This window comes from Melospiza georgiana, chromosome 22 (genome assembly GCF_028018845.1).
Source record: "Melospiza georgiana isolate bMelGeo1 chromosome 22, bMelGeo1.pri, whole genome shotgun sequence".
Taxonomy (NCBI): Eukaryota; Metazoa; Chordata; class Aves; order Passeriformes; family Passerellidae; genus Melospiza; species Melospiza georgiana.
This window is the reverse complement of record NC_080451.1, coordinates 10644999-10672441: the sequence shown is the minus strand read 5'-3', so window position 1 is coordinate 10672441 and position 27443 is coordinate 10644999. Positions and strand designations below refer to the sequence as shown.

Sequence of the window (27443 nt, the reverse complement as noted above, 5' to 3'; positions counted from 1 at the left end):
AGCAACACTGCAGGGTTTTATTGCTCACAACCACTCTGAGGCAGCTTCACAGGGACAGGAGAGCTGGGGACCCTTGCCCTGTGCACAGAGAGCTCTGCTGAGATCCTGACGGATTCACTGGGATATTCCTGCTGGATTCCCCATCACAGCATGCTCCCTCAATCAGGTTTAATTTCTGTATCTGGGGTGTGGGGTTATAAAGTGTCCCTTAACCAACTGGGTGCACACAGGAACTGGATTTCTGCACATTTATTGGATTTTCTCACACCAGTCACTCAGCTGAGTTTTAATTGTGTGTTTTCATCAGCCAGAAGTAATCACAATCAACATTTTAATTAAGATAAAGGGAATGGACAGAATTTTAGGACTTGCTAACCACAAACAAAGAGATAAAAGGAAATTTCACTGTTTATAATTCTTTGTATTACAATCACTGTAAACTACAAAAGAAACACATTAAATACTAGTATTTGATTAAAAAACCCTTTAGCTCTGAAGCCAGACCCTCAGCCTGAAGAAAACACAAATCTGTTTTTTCAAATGGCCTGATCTGAAAGGAAATTCAGTGAAAATTTCCACTCTCAAAACACAGCACTGTCCAACTGAAAGAGAATTTTGGACAGGAGGACTCGTTTCCTCTTGGGGTGGAAGGAAGCAGCAGAAGGTGCAGGGTGTGAATGGCACACAGGGCTGGCAGAGCAGACCCTTGGCCATTTCCCCCAGAAATTCCAGGTGCCACTCCTGTGCCAGCCCCGCTCTGCTGCCTGGGCTCTGAGCAGGCGTCTGCAGCCCCACGGAGCATTTAAGGAACACTTTGTCAAGCCTGGGGGTTTTTAACGTGTTTGACTCGTGCCAAATGAGAATGAAGGAAAGCATGCTTCCCTAAGCTGCTGATGAATAGGAAATGGGCATTTCTGACAGCAGCAGGCTGCTGTGGGAACAACTGCACTGTTCAAAATGCACTGGTGCTGCTGCAGAGTGAAGGGAAACGAGCAGATTGACATCCAGGAGACAATTCCTGATGTAAACAACCTGAACGTTTTCCACAGGAAAAAATAATCAGAGAAACTTATGTTTTTTTAATGCAGCAGAGCATTTACTGTTCCATTTTATTGATTTGCCTGTGTAATTTAAAGCCCAAGCTGTAAGATTGTTCTGGAACAAAAACACCCAGAGCAAGCAAAGCCTGAATCCCAAGCTAAGGATCCCACTCTCACATCCTCAAAACAACATTTTCCTCCTTAAAGCTGCTCAGCACGCAGTGCCAGGAAAGTATAAAGTCACATTTCTCTGCCCCTTCACAGGCTTTCTCCACCTTCCCAATTACATTTTGCTGTTTCCCTTTTTTTAAAAACAATATTTTTAAAGTAACTGACACTGTAAGCTGGATAGGACAGGCTTAAACTGGGAAAGAAGTGCTCCCCAAGGGAAAAACAAGGTAGGAAAGTTGCTTTAAAGCCAATCTTGACCTTGCATAATCCCGATTTCCAGGGGACCACTTGAACCCAAGCACTGGCTCAGCTGCCCCGAGAGGAGGGAGAGCAAATACTGAACACCAGCAATGAAGGGGAGCTGATAACCAATAAAAACATGTAAGGCAATAGACCAAACTCAGATTGAATCCTGCCTCACCACAGCTTGCTCCTAATCAAAGTCCTCAAGAATAATCTGGTCTTGAATCCTGAAAGAGGATAGCATTAATCCAAAGAAAATGAACTAGCACCAAAAAGAGATTAATAAAATGTTCTGGGACACAGACAGCACAGAATAACCCAATCAGCAGAGAAAAAAATCATCCACTGCCTTTTTTTAAAAATCCAGACAACTATCACATACTCTTCAGAGAGACAACAGCAATTTCCCTCTTAAAATGTTTGAAGCTCAATAATTCACACTGGTGAAGTGAAGCCAACAAAGAAAAGCATTTATGGATATGATACCTCCTCACCTGCCCTGCCACCCCATCCTTCTGTGAGGACAGGAAAAGGAAACTGCACTGGTACCAGCCAACACTCACACATTTCAGTGCTGGAGGGCAGAAATAAACCAGAGGATTCCCAGAGAACTCCACAAAGTTCTGCAAAATTCCAAACAAAACCTGAACCGCCACAGCGATCCTGGTGCAGCAAGGACATCCTGATTTTCACTGGGTCATCTGTAACTCCCTCTCATTTTATTAAATATAACTTTATGTTCCTGTTTTATCAGTAAAACACCCCCATAATTCCTGTCCTCACACTGCACCTAGCACAGGGGAAGCATAAGGTAAGGCTCACACACTCAGCCAGAAACTTTTATTTTGTGACAACCAACACATAATGTATTTAATTAGTGGGCGACATTTCAAAGCTGTTGACTTTAACTTTCCTGCTTCACTTGACATATTTAGCTGAAGGCAAAACAAGGCTGTTTTGCTGTTGGTATCTCACACCAACAGCAGAGAAATGAAGAGAAATCAAGTGTCCTTTCCACTGCTCATCCTCCCTCTCCCCAACAGGAAAATCAGCAGCCACACACACACTGGGGATTTCGTTCTGCTGGTATAATCAGCACCAAGAGGGTTTTGGTTTTGTCATTTATACAAGTTCCTTTTATGCCTTATGTCAGTGAGAAAAATTAAATTAACAGAGAAATTCGAGAACTCTGAGCAGGCAAAAGTAAACATAGAACAGAGACACTGTTTCCATGTCAAAAATTATGCACAATTGCCAGCAGCCCTGGTGCCAAGTCCTTTGTGTGCTGAAAACAAGAGTGAAGAGAAACCACTTCCAAACCATCCAAAGGTACTAAAGCTGCAATTCCCTGAGCTGAAATGAGTGGCCCAGCCCCAGAGGCTGCAGCTTTTGTTCACCCCCTGAGCAATTCCTGCAGCTCAGCAGCACCCACAGGACTGGAACCAGGCAGACCCAAAGGGCCCAGGGCTCTGCAAACCCAGGGACTCCCCAAAAACAGGGGGAGCAAAGAGGGAACAAACCCACAGGTGCCAAGCACCGGCAGGACAGCAGCACTGAGGAACACCCCAAATTCTCACAGAATAACTGGAAAAGCCTGGAAGGAATGAAGGAAGGTTTATTCTGATAGCAGCAGCCTGGGTGATCTATGGCTGTGGACAATACATTGATAAGGAAAGTTTATTATCTGCTCAGGACTCAATACAGCAATGAGGAGCAGCAGAAACAAACTCCCAGAGGTGTCCAAAGAACTGTGCCAGGTGCCAAGCCTGTGCCCTGGCTGTGAGCAGGAGATTGGGGCACCTCTGGGAGGGGGACGGGGGGACAGACTGAACCTCCAGGGCTGCAGTCACACAGAAAGGGGCAAACCCTGCTCTGATCAGTTCCTGCTCAGCTCCCTGACTCTCACTGCTAGGGAATGAAGTGCTAACAGTCCTTCCATGTTATTTTCTGTTCCTCCCCACTGAACTGGCCGCCCTGGTGGGTGTCCCCCTGCCCATGGGCAGCAGAGATGCACAGGCTGCCAGGGCTCTGCCTCACCCCAGAGCTGTGCTGGACAAGGCACAGCCAAACTGCCCTTCCCGAGCCCCAGTTTGCCCACAACACAACTCAGAGCTCAGGTCTGTGTTCAGCTGAACACGCCAGGGATCTCAGCCCGAGCTGCTGGGGCTGCCCCAAAGACAGAGCTGGGGTTTAACAAAAAGCAGCTCTGGGTTCAGAGGGTAAAGCCTCACTCAGAGCTGCAGGAAGGGATCCAGGCTAAGGAATATCCCCACCCTGGAGCCTGGGGCAGGGGAAAGGAGGAGAGCTGAAAATGTTCCTTACCAGTTTGAAGTCTTGAATGCTGCAGATGAAATAGGGCGTGTTCGGCCGGCGGCTTTCAATATAAACGCAATCTTTGAAAACACAAGATTTTACAATAATGGGCATTAACTTCTGTGCCTCCAAGAAACAGCATAACAACAGGATACATTCAAATACAGCTTAAACTCTGAAAGAACCACCATTGCATTTGCATATTGTGTAATTTATTCTGAGTGTGATCTAAAAATAGGAACTATTTATGATGATAAATAAGGGAATTAACTGCATCAAAATTAACTTTGATTTGAATAGACATTTTGCTAGGAAAACAAAAAGGAATTTAAAGACCACTCTGGATTGAGTTAATAACAATGACCAGGTCACAGCCTGTGAACCAGACCAAGACAAGAGAGGAAAGTAATCAGATTTTTCGTGGTCAGCTCGCCATTAAGAACCGAGCACCAACATATTTTCTCTTCTAATTGTGAAGAAAACCAAGGCAACCAATCACAGATGAAACACAGCAAACTTAAATTAGATTTACCTCAGGGAAGGCCTGCGCTTTCTCGAATTGCATTTGACAAGACAGAAACACAGTAATTATTTCTGTTTGCTTTTGACAACCGTGCTCTCCAAGGCTGCTCTAACATAAGGTCTGTTGTGTTCAAAACAGTCTTGGCAATAACTACAACAAAAGCAGTGCCCTCGGAATGAAAACACAGCACGGATGGGAGAGAAGTGCCTGATTAATGATCCTGACCTTGGAGCTCGGCAAGCTCGCACACAGCTTGCTAAACAGAGAGATGCCAACCCCAAAGCCAAGCAAACATTGAAGGGAACGTCCTGGCGACCCCTGTGACACACAGATAAGGAGCTGCTGCTCCAAACACAGCAGGGAGAGCAAACACCGCTGTCCTGGCAGGGATTTCCCATGGGCTTGTCTGGGTTTCTACAGAAAACCTCCAAAATCTCTGAGTTTCATAAGGCACATTTCAAATCCAGCTCATTTGGGAGCTCCAGCAATTCCAGCACATCCCAGCACTCCCACAGCCCTGGTTATCCCAGATTTCCTGGTTATCAGGAATTAATCCAGCAATTCCAGCACATCCCAGCATCTCCACAGCCCTGGTTATCCCAGATTTCCTGGCTGACCAGGAATTAATCCAGCAATTCCAGCACATCCCAGCACTCCCACAGCCCAGGTTATCCCAGATTTCCTGGCTGACCAGGAATTATTCCAGCAATTCCAGCACATCCCCACAGCCCTGGTTATCCCAGCTTTATCCCACATTTCCTGGCATTCCCAGTGCACGTGGCCAAGGCTGCAGTCCCTGCTCAGGACCAGCTGGGCCATCCGTGCCCATCCTGCTCCTCCAGCAGCGAGTGAGGTTCCACACACGCAGCACCACAACTCGCGAGATCTTTATTTTGTTTTATTTTTGCTATGCGGGCTGTGCAAGGCTCGTTCCCCAGGGTTTGCTCAGGCAGCAGGCACAGCCAGCAGCCCTGTGAGATGTCTGGCACACAGTGAGGGGCTGTGGCATCTCCTGTGGATAAAATCTCACTCTGGGCTGCACCGAGGGAGGCTCTGCTGGCTGCCTGCCAAGCCCAAAACAATGATGACATCCAGTTACAGGGCTCCAAAGCACCAGGGGCCGGGCAGATAAGAAAAACAAGTTTATCCAGGTGCACAGCAATGCTGGGGATGGCAGGAACTCGGGAGATGCCCCTCAAGGAAAGGAGAATGTTTACAGAGGCACTCACAACAGCCACCCAAAACCCAGACAAGTTCAACATCTGATGTGTTCAGTCACTGAGTTTAGCGATGACAAAACAGCAAATGCTCTGAAAGGAAATTAACAAAAATAAAAATAAAAATAAAAGGGTTTTCCATGAGCTTTGCAGAACAGAGTGAGGAAATGCTGAGTGCCCTGCAGAGCCCCTGCAGTCCCTGCCAGCCTGAGCCAGGAGTGCACTGCTCACTGCCCTATCTCGTGTCAAACGTCCCACTGGAGCTGCAGCATCTCCCTGACACATGGCACACAATCATTCTGCCTTTGGGCTTGTGATCCTCACCAGATGTGCCCTACTTCTGAAGGGTTACATTCATATTCCCACAGTAAAAGCTGCTTTTAAATTAGAGCTTCAATGCATGGATGTAAAAATTCTCTTGGAAATCACCCCAACCAGCTCCATTTTCTGAACCTTTATCAGTCTAAACGCTGCAGGTTTTGTAGCAACCATCCTCACAATTAAATCCTTTCATGTTTCACCTAATGAGTCAACACTTCCATCATCCAAGGAACAAAGCCACGGGCTCTGCGCACAGCACACACTTCCACAGGGAGGATATTCCTGGAAAGCCTTTGTCAAGGAATTATCCACAATCCCTCCCCATCAGCCTCACCAGCCTCAGCTCACTCTGCATGTGTGTACAGACATGTACAAACCCTGAACTCAAGCTGTGGAAGCAGCAGTTGAAGGATGTTTACACTCCTGCATTAAGGAGTATTTACATTCCTCATCCTGGTGCCTGAAATGAAAAGGCTCAGTGGTCCCAGAGCCCTGTGCCAGTGCCTGATCTGGCCCCTCCTGCAGAAACTGCTCTGAGCCAGAGCCAGTGGGAGGCCAGGACCCTCCCAGGTGCTCCAGGTTAAATACCAGCACCCCTGAGCACCCCCAGAACAGTTGAATGTGAATAGGGTTAAATACCAGCACCCCCAGAACAGTTGAATGTGAATAGGGTTAATGTCAGCACCCCCAGAACAGTTAAATGTGAATAGGGTTAATGTCAGCACCCCCAGAACAGTTGAATGTGAATAGGGTTAATGCCAGCACCCCTGAGCACCCCCAGAACAGTTAAATGAGTTAAATGTGAATAGGGTTAATGCCAGCACCCCCAGAACAGTTAAATGTGAATAGGGTTAATGCCAGCACCCCCAGAACAGTTGAATGTGAATAGGGTTAAATACCAGCACTCCCAGAACAGTTAAATGTGAATAGGGTTAATGTCAGCACCCCCAGAACAGTTGAATGTGAATAGGGTTAATGCCAGCACCCCTGAGCACCCCCAGAACAGTTAAATGAGTTAAATGTGAATAGGGTTAATGCCAGCACCCCCAGAACAGTTGAATGTGATCAGGAGCAGGGTGCCAGCAGCCACAGATCACTAATGAGCAAGAGGTACCTCCCAAAGGATCAGAATCACCATTTACAGCACTCAGTGAGTTTAAAGGCTGAAATGTGAACTTGCCTGCACCCCAGGCTCAGGAGAAGTGCCAAAGCCTTGCACACAAAGGTCAGCACTGAGACAAACCTGCAGCAGCTTATCCCCACTCACAGGCAGGAGATATTCATCCCCACTCACAGGTAGGGGCTGTGCATCCCCACTCACAGGTAGGAGATATTCATCCCCACTCACAGGTAGGGGCTGTGCATCCCCACTCACAGGTAGGAGATATTCATCCCCACTCACAGGTAGGGGCTGTGCATCCCCACTCACAGGTAGGAGATATTCATCCCCACTCACAGGTAGGGGCTGTGCATCCCCACTCACAGGTAGGAGCTGTGCATCCCCACTCACAGGTAGGAGATATTCATCCCCACTCACAGGTAGGGGCTGTGCATCCCCACTCACAGGTAGGAGATATTCATCCCCACTCACAGGCAGGGGCTGTTCATCCCCACTCACAGGTAGGGGCTGTTCATCCCCACTCACAGGCAGGAGATATTCATCCCCACTCACAGGTAGGAGATATTCATCCCCACTCACAGGTAGGGGCTGTGCATCCCCACTCACAGGTAGGAGCTGTTCATCCCCACTCACAGGCAGGGGCTGTTCATCCCCACTCACAGGCAGGAGCTGTGCAAGCCTCTCCTCCCCACGAGGCTCACAACACACCATTTGCCAGGCTGATCCTTCAGTGGCTCTTCCTGCTGAGCAGATTTCAGGCAGCACTGCTGGCTCCTTGTCAGGGAACAGGAGCTGGAGCCCTCTCTGCAATAAATGGCTCAACCAATTTACTGTGTTCATTTGAAGCTCACAGGAGTATTCCCAGTGCCTGGACTATAGCTCTTATTTGGCAAATGATTTTATTATAAACCGGTATCATAGTGAATCCATTTTCTTTAAGGGGTTTTGCTGCTGTTTAATGGACTGTCAGTATAATTTAGATTTCATCTATTTAAACTCATTCAAGCCTGGCTCCTGATTGTACAATAAATGGAACATATTTCTATTCAACAAAATTAATGACAGCTAATTGTACTCTGCAGTTCCCAATTTCATAAAAGCAACTGCTCTGCAGCTCAGGCCCCCAGCTACATCATTTCCCACAGCAATTATTTTCCTGCACTTTTCAAGCATGCCCACAACACTGCACAGCTCTCCTTGCAAGGTGCACCCACACATGCTTCATTAACAGATCTGTACAAATAAACACCTTTTCACACCGAGCTGTGCCCCAGAAATGCCCCACTGCCAGCAAAGACCCCGTGGCTGCTCAGCCCTCACCTCCTGCCAGGGCTCCTCCTGCCTTGGAGTTGTTTTTTCAATTAAACACATGAAAAGGGAGGAGGGGTGGGAACAAGAATCCAGGCTGATAAAAGAAATTCATTAAATAAGCAGTTAGTCTGAAACTCCTCCTCTAGCACAGATAAGCTTTGCTGCACGCGTGCCACCCCTAACAGGCTTTTCCTGCCCTTTTAGGGCCACAGGAAAACTTTGCTGGAGGTGCCAGACTTGCCCTCAGTGATGTCCCACAAATCCCCTTGGGAAATCCCACCTGTCCCAAAGCTCTTCATGGCCAGTGTGGGGGACACAGGGACAAACAGCACCAAAACTGCACCACAGGCCTGCGGGACATCACTGATTTATTCTGAACAGCCTCAAGCACACCAGGAGAGCACAGAGAGAAAACTCTGCTGCTCCCAAGGCCACCACAAACACCAAAGTGGCTCCTTAGCTCCCCTAAAGTGTGACACCCCTCACCAACATGGGGATGGGCTTTATTGGTGTATCCTCAAGGAGAATAAATGTCAGCATTTCCCATTTCCCTGCTAGTGACCCCTCCCTGCCCCTTGCTGGTCAGACACAGAGCACAGCCCTGGGCACAGACATGTCCAGAGGAGGAAAATCAGACTTTAGTGACACTGATGAGCAGCTGCCCTCCCCTGCCTGGCTCCCGCAGGCATTCCAGCATTTCCCCTGCCTCAGCCCCTGCTGAAGGGCTGTTTGTGCAGCCACTGATGTCACTGCAGGAACAGAGCCCCACAAATCCCTTTAATTCCTGCAGATCCCTTTAAATGGCTCTACGTAGGCAGAGCAAGCAATGCTGTCCCCAGTGCAGGTGACAGTCACCTGCTCTGCCAGGCTCCCACCCAGATTTAACCCAGCACTCCAGGTGCCACCACAGCACCACAACATCCTCAGCACTGATCCTGGCTTCAATTCAATCCCAGCCCTTCCCGAGGTGGATTTTGGCAGAAGCCAGGGACATAGAAGGGATCAGTCTGCATGGGAAATGGAAGGAAAATCAGCAATAAATGATCTAACTGAAATCCAAGAGGAGAAAAAAAAAAAAAACTCTGCTTTAACACAACTCTCTTTCATTGGCATCTCCCTGGGCTAAGGCAGCCTAAAGCAAATTTGAATTTGTGCAACAGAAATTAATGCTACTCCAACAGGCAGTGTGACAACAGCAAGGTGAGAACTGCAAGGGAAAGAAGGAGGAAAACCCCAGAGAGCAGATTTGGAAGGAAATGGGAGGGAGGGTGTGGAGACTGAGAGGACAGATGGGGAACGGGGCCAACAAGCTTTTAGGCTAGGCCTGTGTGATTTCCAGCAAAGTAGAGAAGATTAATTGCACAGTGCTGTCTAAGCCCTACTCAATTCTTTTTAATACATTATTTAAAGCTGTGCAGCATTCATTATATCTATGCAAATTAATAAGAGCAGTATTTACATGGTAACAATACAGTGAAACCTTTCCTTGAAAAAAACTCAATGATCTTGATTATCTGTTTATTTACAGTTTATTTGCTATTACTCCAATACAGCTGCTGAGCTCAGCACAGGGAAAAAAGCAGAATTAAGTGCTGGATTAAGTACTCTACAGCAATGGGGTAAACACAGAATGAGATTTTAACCAAGAAATGCAGACCTTGAACTTTCATCCACGTCAGATGAGAGCACTTAAGAGAAAGAATCAAATGATTGGAAAGGATTTCCCCTCCTTAAAGGCCAGAAGATGAAAGTTGAAGATGGCTACCCCTTCTGCACACACCTTTAATTTTCATCTCTGTAATCCTTGCTGTGTCTCATTAATTTAAACTCTCTAATCTCTCTTAAAATTTCTGTAATTTTCACCCTTAACCACAACTACATCTCCCTGTATGGAAGGAGCTGGAAGAGCTCCTTCTGCAATGGATGCTCACATTGGTTTAGAAAACCTCCAGCACAGGGATGTGGAGTCAAGATCTCACTCCTGACAAGAAATTCCCTTTAAACTCTAATTTAAAATGGGTATATTCAGTTCAGGTCCCAGCCATGCTCAGGTCCCTCCTGGGCTGAGCTCATGTTTGTTCTCTTCACTCTCAGCAGTTTTCAAGTTGAGTTTTCCAACAGCACAAAGAGCCAACACAACAGAAAAGTTTCAATGCCAGGGTAAATCTCTTATGCTGATTACTATTAACAAAATGTAAAATTTAATATGCAGGGGTTTAAGTTACAGAACTGCTACAAAATATCCCCATTATCACCAACAGAATGGCTCTCCTTGCTCTTTCCTTGGACAACCTCCTCCAGATCAGCCACAGCCGCTGCTCCATCCTCCTACAGAATAAAACTGACACCACAAACTGATTTCCCATCTTCATTTTAAGCAAACCCTTTTTGCAATAAAGCCAGTGTATCACATTGTACTCCTGGGCCCACACAACAGCTGTTCTCAACAGATTCTGAATTATTTTTCATCCTCTGACACTGAAAATAAGATTGCCACCAAAGCTGACGCTTCCGCAGGCTCCCAGCTGCCCCTGCTGGAAAACAAATATTCCTGACACCATGGCAAAGGCAGCTCCTTTGCAGTGATGGATGAAATGAGCTGAACTGAAGCTGAGGCTGTTCCGACTCACATTGGTCCAGCTAAGAGCAAACCAGAGCGCTCAGGGCTCCTGTGGGAGGAGGAGGAGGATGGAGCTCAGCACGTGCTGATACAGCCAGGAGCTTTCCATGCACACCCACACGTGTCTGCAAGGGCAAGGCTGCAGCCTCCCCAGGATGGGGTAATTCCAGTCCCCAGGAGCACATTGAGCCCCCAGGATGGGGTAATTCCAGCTCCCAGGAGCACATTGAGCCCTTAGGACAGGGGTAATTCCAGCTCCCAGGAGCACATTGAGCCCCCAGGATGGGGTAATTCCAGTCCCCAGGAGCACATTGAGCCCTTAGGACAGGGGTAATTCCAGCTCCCAGGAGCACATTGAGCCCTCAGGATGGGGTAATTCCAGTCCCCAGGAGCACATTGAGCCCTTAGGACAGGGGTAATTCCAGCTCCCAGGAGCAGCCCCCAGGATGGGGTAATTCCAGCTCCCAGGAGCAGCCCCCAGGACAGGGGTAATTCCAGTCCCCAGGAGCACATTGAGCCCTTAGGACAGGGGTAATTCCAGTCCCCAGGAGCACATTGAGCCCCCCAGGATGGGGTAATTCCAGCTCCCAGGAGCACATTGAGCCCCCAGGATGGGGTAATTCCAGTCCCCAGGAGCAGCCCCCAGGACAGGGGTAATTCCAGTCCCCAGGAGCACATTGAGCCCTTAGGACAGGGGTAATTCCAGTCCCCAGGAGCACATTGAGCCCCCCAGGATGGGGTAATTCCAGCTCCCAGGAGCACATTGAGCCCCCAGGATGGGGTAATTCCAGTCCCCAGGAGCACATTGAGCCCTTAGGATGGGGTAATTCCAGCTCCCAGGAACACATTGAGCCCCCAGGATGGGGTAATTCCAGCTCCCAGGAGCAGCCCCCAGGACAGGGGTAATTCCAGCTCCCAGGAGCACATTGAGCTCCCAGGATGGGGTAATTCCAGTCCCCAGGAGCACATTGAGCCCCCAGGTTGGGGTAATTCCAGCTCCCAGGAGCACATTGAGCTCCCAGGATGGGGTAATTCCAGCTCCCAGGAGCACATTGAGCCCTTAGGACAGGGGTAATTCCAGTTCCCAGGAGCACACTGAGCATCCCTGGGCCACCAGAGCCAGCACCAAAAGAGACTGATGTAACTTTAGGATGATGTAACTTTAGGATGATGCAATTTTAGGATGATGTAACTTTACAATGATATAACTTTAGGATGATGTAACTTTACAATGATATAACTTTAGGATGATGTAACTTTACAATGATATAACTTTAGGCTGCCCCTTACCTCCAGGCCTGTAGACCACGTCATCCTCGGTGATGAAGGACGTGATCTCGCCGTTGTCGGTCCTCTCGTAGCGCGACTTCTTCTTGGGCGGCTTCTTCTTGCTCTTCTTGGCCGACTCCTCGGTGGTGGCACTGTTGTTGTCGTTGTCCTCGTCCTCGCTGTGCTCGCTCTCGGCGTAGTTCTTGGCGCCGCCCTCGAGGGTGCAGCTGCGCCGGGGCCGCGAGCTCTCGCTCTCGCGCGCCTTGTCCCGCTTGTCGCGCTCCTTGTCCCGCTCCCGGTCCCTGTCCCTGTCCTTCTCCTTCTCTTTGTCCTTCTCCTTGTCCGCCGTCATGATTCGCCACGTGCCTTCTTCTGTCCTCTCACGGCTGGGCCTCCGTGAAAGGTAGACAGTGAGCCTGGGCTTCAGTCTTCTGAATTTCTCACGCAAAGCCAGGAAAAATTCAACCACTCCAGCAACCCCGGCGTTTCAAAAAGGAGCTTCGGGAGGCGAGGGGAGACAAAGAGGGGAAAAGCCCATGTTAGTATTCCAAATTCCTTCAATTCCTTAAGATAAAAATTAAAACCGAACAAAACCCCACATCCTAAAGCAATTCGGTGTGGAAAGCACAAACAGTACAATACAAAGCCTTTTGAAGACTTCCAGACACTGAAGTTACCATTTCTGTGAAATGTTTGAAGCTACCTCCATCCTCAAAAAAGACCCCTCAAAAAAGATCCCTCAATTCCTTAAAAAAATTCATTAGCTCGCTGCAGACACGTAATAACTCCTGTGATGGGCAGTGCCCACTGAGAACAGGCACCACTTCACAGCTGGAGCTAACAGGGAGCGTGCCAGTGCCAGAAACAAACCCCATAAAACATTTAAGAGAGGACAAGTGCAAAGAGGAAGAGTCTCCAGCTCTCCTCTGGAAGCAAATGAGGGAGTTCAGCAAATGGCAGTGCTGTTTCACATCTCAGCACCACTCACAAGCCATGCCCTACAAAGCTGGTACAGGGTAAGGGATGCCATCTGCCACTTCCAGGGCAATCTGTTAGCAAGTCCTGCCCCTACCCTGCTTTGCCAAAAATAGAGCTAACCTGTAATCCACAGATTACAGGAATTAATTAATTGAAACCAAACCAAACCACAGTAGTTACAACAGCACTAACGAAATCTGCTTTTCCATATATAAAAACAGGACCTGTCATGAAAGGAGGATATTTCAAAAAGGAGCATTCAACTCGCAAAGGTAAATTATCTTTTTTTTTTTTCCCTAATTCACCAATAATGCTGAATCTGCCCACATCCAGTTCCTCAGTTTCCAGGAAGCTACTACGTGGTGCAACTCAGAATTAGCCCACAGTGTAGGATGTCTGAAAGGCAGGGACCTGAGAACATTGATTGCTCATGCATTAGGCTTTTGAAACCACATCAGAGAGGGGAAAAGGCTGGTTTGATTTTTGAGAAGTCAGCTGAGGAGTCCCTGATCCCGTGCACGGGAAATTCCTTCAGTCCTACACAGGTCTCAGCCCTCAATGTTCCTGTCCCTGCTGCTCCTGGAGCAGAGGGAGCAGCACGGGAGACAAACAGGAGAGACAAACAGAGAGACAGACAAACAGAAAGGACAGAAACAAACAGAAAGGACAAATTGCTGCTGCAGTGAGGCTGTGCCTGGGCTCAGGAAGGAGATGAAGGCAGGTAGGCAATGATGCTGTTTGCTCTGACAGCTCCCAGGGCATGGGATGGAACTGATGGCAGAGGAAAACACCTCAGTGAGCCTGCAGGGATCCAGGACAAACCTCCTGCACTTCCAGAGGGAGGGAATTTCCCAGCAGCAGAGCTCGGGGTATTCCTATTGCTGCTCATACAAAAATCACCTCAGGGAAAGGATCACACCCCTCTTGTGGCACAGCTGCAGCACAAGCACCTTCCTTGGACTGGCAAGTGCAAAATGTCCGTTTTTTTCCTTTAAATCATTTCTAATTTAAAAAATCCCCATCAGTCACCATTTCATTATTGAGGATGTAGTAAATGACAGAAGGAGCAGGTTTGAAACCTGGCCAGCTCCAGGGCTTCTCCTTGAAGCCTCAGGATGAGGAGCTAAGAAGGTGCCAACCACCCCACACCTTTAAACTTGAATGCAAAATGATTTTAAAGTTCCTGTCTTAAGGACAAATACAAAAGTTGATCAGTAACTGACAGATAATGCATCCATGTTTATTTTCCCTGCATCTGAAACACTCTGAGCTCCACCTCACATTGTGTACGTCTCAAGGAGCCAGAGCTGTGCAAACAACTCTGAGAAAGCCACAATTGCAGTGCAGGCTGCTCCTTGCCAAACTTTCATTTTTGAGTAAATGTCAAGCGCAGCAGTTTGCAGCAGTGGAGCCTGTCCTGAGGCTGGAGCACAGCAAACCCTGTCAGCCTGCTGGTGAAACACTCCACACAAATCCTGCAGTGCTTTTATTACAATTACTATGGGGATCCTTTTCCTGGGCTTGTTTTCTTTGCACAACACAGTTCTGCACAGAGGAGTAACGCTGAATAAACAAACACCACGTTCAGATTATTTCGTTTACTGGAGGGCTGTGCAAGAGGCAGTGTGTGCCACACTTTGCTCAGCCTGCTCAGCTGTGAAATTTCCACTCCAATGGCCACTTCCTCCCAGCTCCCATTTCAGGGATCCCATAAAAAATAATTTTCACAGCCATTGCTTTCCTACATAAATATCTCACGTTTCCAAGTCGATTTCACTCCAAATACTCAACTTCAAAAGATTTGGCAGGATTAAATAACATCACCATGAAGCACTGACTACTTTTGTCTATGTTAAAATGCTCAGGTTTCCAGTGATGAGGAAGCAAGAATTTCCCACCAGGACTTTGGAGAAATCCAGCAGGCACAATTTAACCTTTAACTTCATCTAATAATCTCAAGTGCACAAGTTCATAATCATTATTTTCAACTGATCATTACCCCATATTCACCTGGTTCATTTCCCCACCCACCCCCAGCATTTTAAATCTAGCTCAAATTAAAATTTCAACCTTTTTTACAGCCACAAAACCCTTCTCACACTCCAGTCCCAGCCTGGAGAGGAGGACTTTGCTGCTCCACAAGTGACCTGCTCACAGTTGTTCTGTCTGGACACCTGGAAAGCCCTGCCAGAGCAAAAGGCACATATAGCACCACCCTGCACGTTAAGCACTTAAACCTCTTAGCCAGAATTAAAGAGTCAGGTTTTACAGACAATGTGAAGGCAACTCTACCAGAAATGCTACGAGACTGTAGCAACAGGAAGGCATCTGAGAATGCAGGGCAACTAAAAATATGGAGAAGAGCTCCTTTTTCTCATTTAAGCTAGACAGATAAATAAATCTTTTAACAGGATTTGTTTGGTCATGTGTTACCAGTCTTAATAAACACAACAGGACCATTCTTCTGTAAGCCTTTAGTCTCATATTGCCAGATAAAAAGGCACTGTTTGCAGCAAATGCCAGATTAAAGGAACTATGTGCTGCCACTGCTAGAGTTCCTGCCACAGAGCTTTTCTAATTTTGATGTCAAGGGAGAATTTTAACTCAGGTTAAGTGCGAGGGATTAAAATCCCAAAAAAAAAAAAAAAAAAAAAAGAAAGAGAGAGAGAAAACAGCCCATAAAGGTTTCCCCATATGTTTATAGGGTTTTAAAAACTGCTTTAAGAAAAGCCCTGAGATCATCTGAGATCATTTGTGAGAAATGACACAAATTAGAATGGAAGCAGAGCTGAACTGCAGGAGGAATCCAGGAGCTCAGAGCAGGGGAATTTGGGAATTTGCACCCAGCCCACCCTGCTGAAGCCCATCAGCTGCAGGGCAGGCACACACCTTTAACCTCCAGCTCTCAGGGGAGACTGGAACATCTGTTATCAACTTTCTCCCACATTCCTCCCCTATCTCTGCCTGCCAGGGCAAACAGGAGCTGCAGATATTGAGGGACAAGGGCATCAAGTGTCATGGGGACATCCCTCAGAATATTCCCACTCCAGGGTCCATCCATCACCTCCACTGCCAGCAACACACCCAGCAGGGCAAACCCAGACACAGCAGAGGAGGGGAGGGAAAAGGGGGAAAGTGAGAAAAAAGGAAAAGGGAGTACAGCAAGGGTTTTACCCCACTATTCTTGCACAGTTTTTCACTGTTTGGGTGAGGTGTTACTAAAGACACTCACCCAACTTTGAAATTCCAGATCCTGCTGGGTTTATCTATAGAATTTTCCAACCAATCATCACACACAGAGCCAAAATGCAGATCTCTCCCTGCCAGCAGTACACAGACACACACAAAGCATTTTCCCCATAACACTAATGCCCAAGTCAGTAAAAATGTTCATTTTCCTCTGTGCCAATCCTGCTGGTGGCAGGAGGTCTCACTGCCTATACTGGAATGCTCAGGGGACAAGTCTGGGACCCTCCTGGGAAAAAAGATTTGCTTAAAGTCTTAAAAAGCCCTTAGGAGTCTCTCCAGTGATTGATGTGCCCCTTATCAGGTGTCTCCCTTATCTCCTGTTTGGGGTTTATAGCACGAAGCCAGCCCTGGTCACTGTGGGTTCCATTTGACATCCCCAGCCCCCGTGAGCCGTGTCAGCACGTGAATCAAAGGGTGTTTGTTCCCTTTGTGCTCTGTGCCCACCATCCCCAGGGCAGGGGCAGCCCCTGGCAGGTCAGTGCCACTGCAGGACACAGCTCCAGGTGTTTCCCATGACAGGCTGTGACCTCTGCTGCCCCTCTGCTGTTTACCCAGCCTGACCTGAGCGCAGCAAACACGAGATCTCACGTTTCTGAGCCAGGGCTCAGCTCCCCTGCACATTCCAGGCACCGTGGCATCACCCAGGGCCAGGGGGACACTGCGGGGACACTCCAGACAGGCAGGATGACACCTCAGAGAGGATCCTAAGGCACTTCCTTCAACACAACCCTGATGCTACACAGCTCTAAGGAATGAGAGAAGATGCTACACAACTCAAAGGAACAGGCAAAGCAAGACTTCCCCCAGCACAAACGTCCCTGCACTTAATGGAGAACAGTGCCAGGCTATTGCTGTCACTGTGTCTGCAGTCACCCTCTCAAGGAAGAGAGAACTGCCAGGGAAGCCCAGGCAATCCTGAGGATTTTTAAGGAGCCAAGACAGCAAAGCAACGTTTCCCTTTGTGTTATTCTCATGGGCACAGGCAGGACAAGCAGAACAAGTTTCCATTTGTGAGAGGTCAGGAATTCAGTGAGGACTGGCAGTGAAATTCTACAGGAGTCAGCTTTGAGCACAGGGCAGACTGAAGGGCTGGGGTGAGGTTTGGGGTGAACATTTCAGCTCCTAGCTCCCCCAGAAATGGATGGGCAATTTCTGCACCACATCCACAACAGTGAAGTGCCACCACCTGCCTTTGGACAGTTTTACACACAGGCTGCCATGAAAGGAATGTCACCCCAAATAAGCCACATCCTCTCTGCACACTGGCTCGAGAGCAACAACATAAAATCAATGCAGCCTTAGAAAGACTCTGCCCTGCCAGAATTAGCAGATCAATTAGGCAGGCTTTCTGTGCCATTAGTGCCTGGTGAGGAAGGCAGAACAGCAGGGCTGCTGCACACACACAGGGACAGGGCTGCTGCTCAGGTGTCACCTGGCTGTGACACACACACACACTCAGAGCACTGTGGGCAGGCTCCCCAAACCCAGCTGTGACACACACACACACTCAGAGCACTGAGGGCAGGCTCCCCAAACCCAGCTGTGACACACACACACACTCAGAGCACTGTGGGCAGGCTCCCCAAACCCAGCTGTGACACACACACACACACACACACTCAGAGCACTGTGGGCAGGCTCCCCAAACCCAGCTGTGACACACACACACACTCAGAGCACTGAGGGCAGGCTCCCCAAACCCAGCTGTGACACACACACACACTCAGAGCACTGAGGGCAGCCTCCCCAAACCCAGCTGTGACACACACACACACACACACACACACTCAGAGCACAGTGGGCAGCCTCCCCAAACCCAGCTGTGACACACACACACACACACACACTCAGAGCACAGTGGGCAGCCTCCCCAAACCCAGCTGTGACACACACACACACACACACTCAGAGCACTGTGGGCAGGCTCCCCAAACCCTGCTGTGACACACACACACACACACACACTCAGAGCACAGTGGGCAGCCTCCCCAAACCCAGCTGTGACACACACACACACACACACACACACACACACACACACACTCAGAGCACTGTGGGCAGCCTCCCCAAACCCAGCTGTGACAGACACACACACTCAGAGCACTGTGGGCAGGCTCCCCAAACCCAGCTGTGACACACACACACACACACACACACACACACACACACACACACACACACACTCAGAGCACTGAGGGCAGGCTCCCCAAACCCAGCTGTGACACACACACACACTCAGAGCACTGAGGGCAGGCTCCCCAAACCCAGCTGTGACACACACACACACACACTCAGAGCACAGTGGGCAGGCTCCCCAAACCCAGCTGTGACACACACACACACACACTCAGAGCACTGTGGGCAGGCTCCCCAAACCCAGCTGTGACACACTCAGAGCACTGAGGGCAGCCTCCCCAAACGAGTTTGGGGTGACCCAGGGCAGGGAGAGCCCAGCTGCAGGGCCAGGAGGGCAGCACAGCCCTCACTCCCAGCCCACAGCGCTGATCCAAGCCCTGAAGTGGCTGCTCTGAGCCCCTCCTGTCATCTCAGATCTGCTTTAATGGCCTCTGTACTCACAGCAGACAATAAATATGAGCAGGGTATTTACCCTGCTCTGCAGCCATTCAGCCTTAATGGAAGTGATTACCACAACACAGGGCTGAGTAATGTGGAGCAGCCATCCCATCACACCATTAAAAACCAGAACTTTAAAAAATGACCCTGTAATGTGGGATAACTCCCTGCTATACTGCAGGATAACTCCCCTGTTAGGGGAGAACAGGCCCACAGGACCTGCAGAAGCTGCTGTTAAAACAAAAACAATTATCTGGGGAACCTGAAGTCATTTGGAGCCATGAAAACATCTGCATTATGAGGCTGCTTAACAACACTTAAAACAGGGGGGGAAAAAAAAAAGTTGAACAAAACCTTGTTGTTCTACAGCAAATTATTTTGAACAGATAGACAGACTTTGAGAAGCAACAAGGGTAAACCCTGAAAAAGCATGCAGATTGATTTCCTGACAGGCAAGTCTGTGGCAAAAAAAAGAGAAGTCTGCAGTATTGTTACTATAATAGGTGAAATAAAAACATTCCAAAGTGCTGTAAATTCAGCTCTGGGAAATACCAACACAGAAATCAAAGCATAAAGAGAAATCCCTGGCACACAGTAACAGCCAAGCCAATGGTAACAGGAAGGAATCCTTCCATGGAACAGAACCACGTGTCCCTCCTAGAACAGCCTGGTTTTATGGCATGTCTGATTATTGAGGCCACCAGGGCATCACCCTTTGCTGCCTGCAGGTCACTTATTTTAAGACAAAAATGAATTCTGCACGACACTGACCACATTCACTTGTGGGTGTTTATAGAACCAGCCCATTGCTGCTCTGCAAGTGCAACTCATCTCCAACTCCCAACTAATTCCTGGTTCCATTCTAAATTTTATTTTGGTGCCTCCATCTCTGGAACATGTCTACAAATATCTACCAAACTGTCCCTCCCTGCATGTTTTTAGCTGAGCTTTTCTCATTTGGATGTTTCATTTTTAAATGGCTGAACACTCAGCTGTCCCCCTGCAATCCTTTCATCCTCCAGAAAGCTCCAAACCATAGTTATTTAAATCACCCCAAAGAGAACTAGATCAGGTTATTTTTGGAAAACCCCTTTGAGCAGGAAAGACAAAACCTCTGCTCCTCAGCCACATGAGTGTTTTATTTAACTGCAGACACACTTGTGCATCTGAGCTTCTCAAAAGGGAAGAGTAACTGCAGGGTGGGCTCCGCCACGAGCTGCCTGGCCAGACACTCCCAGGGAAACGTGCCTATAATTAAAGCAGTTTCTCGCTAAAGAAAGCAGCATCCTGAGATTTAGAGGCTATCTGAAACACTAACTAGAGCCGTGCCCCATACAATTCCCCAGCAGAGGAAACAAAGCAATCCTGCTCCCAGCCAAAGGGCAGAGGGTGGCACAAGGTTACCAGGATGAGCAGGAGATATTAGGAGGACATTTCTTCTTGCCCACTGTTTTAAACCACCTGATGCATAAGCGTGAGGACAGAGGATATTTCTGTCTGGAGAAGCTGCCTTTAATTTCAGCATCGGTCTCATTTCTCCGAGGAGCAGCTTATTTTGGTTAATGACAGAGCGGACGTCAGAGCTGCTGCCCAGCCCAGGGCACAGCCTGGCTGCTCTAATCAGGAGATTAAGTGTGCTTATTCATGTGTGAAATGCAGGCCTGAGCCCTGTCTCACATTAGAGCCTGTTCCTCATCAGCTCAGAGCCTTAACAACTGAGATGGATTCAATTACACCTGCCTTCCTTTCCTGCACGCACAGAAAACACAAATATCCAGTATTCAGAGCAGTAAATCCTCACACACAGAAACACCCAGAATTTAAAGCACTAAAACCCCAAACACAGAAATATCCAGCATTTAAAGCAGTAAAGCCTGGCTGGGCAAGGCTGACCTCTGATCTGTAATCTCTGCTGCACGAGCAGGTTGTGCCACGAGGCAGCAGGAAAATGATCTGGAAAGCAAACAGACACTGTCCTGGGCAAGAAGAGTAAGCACAAACTTGTCAGACAGAGGTGCACTGCTGCAAAAGCAGCTGGTCAGCAGCAGAGAGCTCCTCATGCCCCTGGGCTGCTGCTGCAGGGCTCCAAACACGTGTTGAAGGTATTTGCAAAGGGGCTCTGTGTTTCCAGGGATCATATGAGCTCCTGCATGACCTTAAGTGAGAGAAACCAAAGCTGTCAATGTCAGCCTTTGACTTCCAACATATTTTCACCCCAGAACTCCATCTCAGAGTCTCTCACACATCCCACTGCCCGAGGTGAGCTTCCCAAAGGAGCCCCACGCTGCCCAACCCCACAAAAACCCCAATTTCCAGTGCCCCAAAGCCTCCAATGGCTTCTCTCTGCACTGACTTTCACAGCCTTTTCCCTCTAGTCTGGTTTGCCTTGTCTGCAAGTCAGAAAGGTTCCTTCTAAAAAAAGAGAACATGGTTTCAAAGACAACTGAAAATTCACCTTCTGTGCAGCCACATCACTGCTCCTGGGCTACAACCGAGTTCCTGAGCACATTTTAAGCACTATTTTTAATATTAAGAGTATTTTTTTTTAAGGACCAGCTGTCAGCTCTCACACTTTGGGTGTTTCAACTCTATAAAATTATGTTCAAACAGCAACACCTGTGCTACAGCAGTGACCTCCCCCCCCCCCCCATCAGTGCCCAGCTACCCACTGCAAGGGGCTTCAGCACTGGCCCCATCTTCCATGAGAAGAGGAAAAAAAAAAATATTAAGAAATGCTCCGAGTGATTAATCTGCTTCTAATCTACAGCAAGAGGAAATACTTTAACACTGCATGAAATAACTGCTGGCTGTGGTCACGCTTCAGACATTAATGTCATTTCTGCTGGCAGGGCTCTGAACTGCAGGGTGCTCAGGCAGGAGCTGTGGGGCAGCACGAGCTGGATCCTGCATTCGGGCTCATCTTGTAAGCTGCTGAGAGAACAAGGCTGCAGAGTAAGACCTTAAGCCATTAAGCACAGAATAACCAATGCAAATAACCACTAAGCTACACATGAAATGGGTGGCCTTGCTCTTGCTGTGGTACCAGCACACCCCATCACTTGCCACCAGCAAAACCGGCACGTGGCACAGGTCCTGTGGCAGCAGTTTGGGTTTGTGGCCTTGCACACATATAAAATACAAATAAATATAAATAAAATTGGGGAAAAAAAGGAAAACCTTCCCAGCTCTCATGATGACACACTAATACTCCATGGCATGCAAATGAAGATCACACAAGCCATGTCTCATACTGAAAACACTCTCCAAATGGAGGCTATTGTCCTGAAATGAAGCAATATGAAACTCCTGACTCTGTTTTCAAGGTGAAGCTTTAAGGTTAGACACCACTAACAGCTCTGGACAACATTAAATGTTTAATAAAGCAACCTGCAGCCTGCAGTGGAGCAGACACAGACTGAGCAGAGCACCATGAACTGAGCAGAGCAGTGTTTGATCCATCTCTGACCAAGGAAACCCTTTCAAAACCTTCTTCATTCCCACAGTAACAAACTGGGGTTACCCTAGCTCCTTGTTCTTCCAAATGAAACCTGTGATCCCTCAGGAGCCAAAGACAGCAAAACAAACCACACGATTTATTAGGGGCGTGATGCACTGAAGTGTTTTTCCCTGTAAAAGCTCGGCTTTGAAGGCTCCTGCCTGCGAAGTTCCCATCCCTGCACACGAACAGGAGCAGCTGAAGAACAGCACTGAGGATGCCCTGGGCTCTCAAACACAAACCCCATCAGGGCCGACTCCAGAGCCACCTCCAAAGCCCCACAGGAAAATCCACTGGTGCCAGCTGCCCGAGCAAGTGGGAGCTGATGAAACGCAGGCAGCACTGAGGGATCAGGCAGCCGATCCTGCCTCCTCCAGCCTCTCCCCCGAGATAACACACACAGCTCTGCTCACATTCATTACCCTGACTGCTCCTCACATATGCTGATCTGGCCTTTGAATCGGAATGAACTTGGCTACAAGTGACATTTCAGAGCTGTTCTCAAAGTTATCTGCTGCTCTTTATTCAAAACATGAAATAAGAAGTAACGTAGAGCATTTTAGTATCTAATGGTATGGATAAGACCAAGAAAAGAGAAACTTTCAGAAGGGTATTTCTCAAGCTCTCAGCCCAACAGCCAAATGAGAAACTTTTCATTATCTCCCACTAGTGCTGTGTGTATTATTTCTTTGTCCATGCTTCCCCGACAGGGACAACTCCACACCCGCTGCTCAGTTTTAAATAAACCCTCCCATAACAGCCTTTTTGGAGAGGGGACAAAAAAAAAATCCCCACCAAACCAAAACCTCCAGAAAACAACACATCAAAGCAAAAACCCCAAACAAAGCAAAAACCACAGCAAGAGTTCTAAGAAAAAATCCCCGTATAAATCTAGACAAAAAAATCCCCTACCATAACCACTATCTTCCTCACACATCACGCTTCAAAACAGAAATAAACTGAAATTGTCATGAGCACCGCTTGGGCTGGAAGAGGCAGGGGAATTTCAACCCTCTCCATAGGATAACCACAAGGAAGTTTTTATTATTTATTTTTTACTCCTCATTCTCCAGGGCTGAAGCACTTGTTCATGTGGCCAAGAAGAACAGGTGGAACATTTTAACTTCCATGGAAAGGCTGTCCCATGAGAGCCACAGCATCTCCACATCCATCCCAGTGGGGATCACAGAGCGGAAGAAGCCCTGAATTTTATTAACCTGACACACAGCGCTTCTAATCCATCCCCAGCAACTCTCTGCACTCCAGCTGAGTGATGAGCACTGAACAATTTCCCTGCCAGGACTCTGTCACCTCCTGCAACCCTAAAGCACTGTGGAGTCCCACAGGAGCGAGCAGAACAAGGGTTATATTTTTATATTTTTATATTTTCCTCTGGCACCTCGGATGCCACAGCAAGCCCTGAGAAGAGAGGAGCCCTGCCACAAACATGGATCCAATCAGGTTTTGTGCCAGAACAGAACTTTATACAGCAGTGTTTGGTAAAAAAGGCCAAGTGTAAAGTTCAGCATGTGCATGTTTAGCTGCATTCCCATTTATATTGCTGACTCCATGCCCTAAAAATCCACAGGAACAGCTTTTACCACCCCATGGAGGTGTACATCTTGTACATCCTCCTAGGGCAAATGCAGGTACCAGAGGACAAACCTGACGTGGCACACAGGGTTCCAACCCTCCTAAATTCCAGTGCAACCCCAACCTCAAGGTAAATCAGGCCTAGTTTGATTTAAAATCAGAGCTATATTTATTTTTCACATTATTATAGTCACTACAATAATTCAAACCACAGATCTCATTTTTTTTGCACTAAAGACTAAACCTTAATTTTTATTTTAATCTTAAAGCCTTCACGGGAGCATTGGTCACTTGCTACCTGAGTTCCAAACTGAGCATCAGGACTGGTTTTTTAGCTCGTGTCAGGGCACAGAAACACCAAGGGATGAAGCTGTAAGAGCCCTGCAGCTCCTGCATCCCTCCCATCCAACCCAGAACACCCTGAGCTCCCCTGGCAGGCGGCAGAGCCAAGGTGAAACCCAGGATCTGAAAACCCCGCACAAACAGATGGCACCGTTTGGGTTCTGAGCGCTGCTGAGCGGCTCCAGCTGCAAGAGGCAAATGCTGAACATGCTCTGAATGTGCAGAGGGTGAGCTCAGCACAAAGGGGACGATGCAATTCCTGCTCCAGAGGCACCAGAACGTGCAAACAGCCTGCACCCATCTCACAATTGCTTTATTGCACTGGGAAAGGGCAATGGCTTCCCCACAGCCCCATAACCTGGGCTGCTCTTAACTCTTTAATACCAGTTCTAACTGCAAGCCCGGGCTGGGGCTCCAGTTTAAGTCTGATATTAAACACACAGGGCAAATCAGCTCTGTCTCAGGTACTCTCACACATCAGCACGCAAGACACCAAAGAACATTCAATTATTAAGCAGGAACTGCCATATATATATAAAAATCCATCCCCAGCTCTAATCTCGAAGGAATAGCTTTATTAGCAGGAAATGGAAATCTGATTTTTGGCTTCTTTGTTAGATTTCAATAGGAAAAGGAGCAAATACGGTGTGTTTTGACTGCTTGGAAGAATAAATTCTGTAGGGATCTGTTACTATGTCAAACTCAGGGAAAGAAGTCCCCAACCTTAAGTGCTTGAATTGTATTGACTCATGTTATGGCTCAGTCATTCCCACACTGATCTCACTGTGCTCATCAGGAAACTTCTCAACAGCAAAAACCACAGGTTCAATTTGTGCCTGGCATTAAAAACCTGCTGTGGGCAGGACCAGAAATGCAGAGAACTTCCCACAGCAAGGACAGAACTGCAGATGCTGCTGGAACACTTACTGCCTATTAGCAAAATCCCAGTTTTATTTCAGAAAAACAAGTAATTCTGATCTCTACAAATAAGCAGATTCACCGAGGAAACACTGCCAAAACCAAGGCAATTTTTCTTGCTAGTCTCAAGAAAATTCAAATCAGCATTTAAGACAAAATGTATTTCATGTACAAAATTGGTGTTACAGACGCAGCAATTATCTACACCAAAACTGGTTGCTTTCAGTAGAAGGTTTACCTAATCACAGCTTTTTACTGTCAGCTCACTTTAAAAAAGAAAGGGAAAAATAAGGGATGAAAAACATGCAAGTATCTAAACTTTTAGGTCCCAGTACGAACACATTCCAGATTTGTTATTTCACACTGTATTGTCATCTCACGAAAATGAAAGTGATATCCATTCACAGAAGACTAATTAAACCAAGTTTCCTTTCAAAATTTGCCATTCCTTCCCCAGAGAAGAGCACAGCTACATCGTTAATGCTGAATTTACAGCCTCCACTTCCTTCTTCTGTACATCTGCTAACATTAGAAAGTGCCTGAATTCCAAACACAGCAATTACACAAAAAAAAAAAACATTATGAGAGAATCTACACATCACAATCAAACACTATCTATGCCACTAGTAAAACATTAATCCAATTACCAAGCCCTTTTCCTGGATAAACTTGACACAAATGTTTCCTAGGGAAGGCCAGCTTGTTTTAATCATTTACATTTTTCAACACTATTTGTTCTCACTTCGTATCCAAAGGTCAGAACTCAAAGCACTACCCCAGGCAAACTTTGGAATAAATACTAATTTTGTCCACTCTTTTAAGAGAGTTTCACTTCTGCTAAGAAAGCTGAAGTATGACAAACCAGGTTTCCCTCTGATTCATTTCAGAGTGCCTGACGTTATTTTTCATGAAGTCGTTCTGACAGTGTGCATTTCATGGGTCCTCTTTATTTACCTACATCATCACAGGCTTTTCCAGTCTGCAGTACAGAGAAATTTGTGCTGTGTTCTGAGACAGGGGAGCAGCAGCCAAACAAGGAGCAAGGCTAAGCAAGGTCCAGGTGACAGAGTTGGGATTATCCAGCTCTGCTGACACAGCGCTGCTCCCCCAGGGCCCCTCCTGACACGGTTTTATAACGTTTATAAAGATTTGCACATTAATCTGCTGTTAGGGGCTGCTGATCACTCAGGTAAGGCTCCCCACCGCACTGAGTGTTTATATCAGGGTGCCTGCTGGTCAGGACTACCTGCTTTAGAAACCATTTCTCATTTTATTTACCCTTAAAACACAAACCAGAACTACTCAGTGCTCTCATGTGTCATTTACAGAGTCTGGCACTTTAACTACACAAGGTTCAAGCGAAAATAAAAGTTACTTTAGAGCAGGAATAGGTATGTTGGCCAGAACATCAGAGCCCACAAAAACCAATAAAAGTGATCTGCAGCAATTTCTGCGCCCTGCCCTCATTCACAGCTGCTTTTCTCACCAGCCACTGGCTCTCAGAAATGTCCTGGCAGCCACATATATCAACAAGTTACAGAATGCTGCTCTGCACTGCTTTAAAACTAAAGTGTGTGCCTTCCAATCCAACATACACCACATCAGCAGAACCCCAACATCCCCTGAAGTCCCAGAACAATTAACAATTAACACGTGCACACTGACCCAACACTCAGAGCCAGCTCTATGAGCTGTAGAGCCATTAAAGAATTAAACTGTAAGAAATGTAGAGGTGACTCCTGCCTGCTCTGCAGCAGAACAATAGGCAGCACAAAGAAAGACAAGGAACTTCAGGGTTAGGTCAGTGATAAACAGCTTATTTCCTTCCCCACACACAAAAATCAAACCCAGGCTCGCTGGCAGGGAGCTGTTAACCACTCACCAGGAGACAAAGCCCCATCTTTGTCACCTTCACACAAACAAAAGTGAGCAAAAGAGGCTTTGAGAGGCACATCAAGGGATGCTCCACAACCTGGAGTAAAACTGCAAAGACACTTCTGACAGAACAGCTGTACGCATCATTATGGTAATTAAAATAAAGTCTCATCTACTTAGCATACAAGCAATTCACTGAACCTTAGTGACAAAAGGAAGGAACCATTTCCTCAAAGGGACACAGTCACACACAACTGGAACAAGTTGTCT

At 47.5% G+C, this 27443-nt stretch overlaps 1 protein-coding gene across 3 annotated transcripts in view; it reads right to left on the bottom strand.

The window, feature by feature from the left end:
- The window catches only part of RERE (arginine-glutamic acid dipeptide repeats), a 160928-nt gene that overhangs the window by 93683 nt on the left and 39802 nt on the right, over positions 1-27443 (bottom strand). For all 3 annotated transcript variants that reach the window (XM_058039268.1, XM_058039269.1, XM_058039267.1), the window contains exons 2-3: positions 12170-12646; positions 3777-3847 (exon numbers count right to left, since the gene is read on the bottom strand). In XM_058039268.1, coding sequence (XP_057895251.1) covers positions 3777-3847; positions 12170-12500 — 402 coding nt within the window. In that variant the 5' untranslated portion in view covers positions 12501-12646. The remainder of the gene's footprint in view (positions 1-3776; positions 3848-12169; positions 12647-27443) is intronic.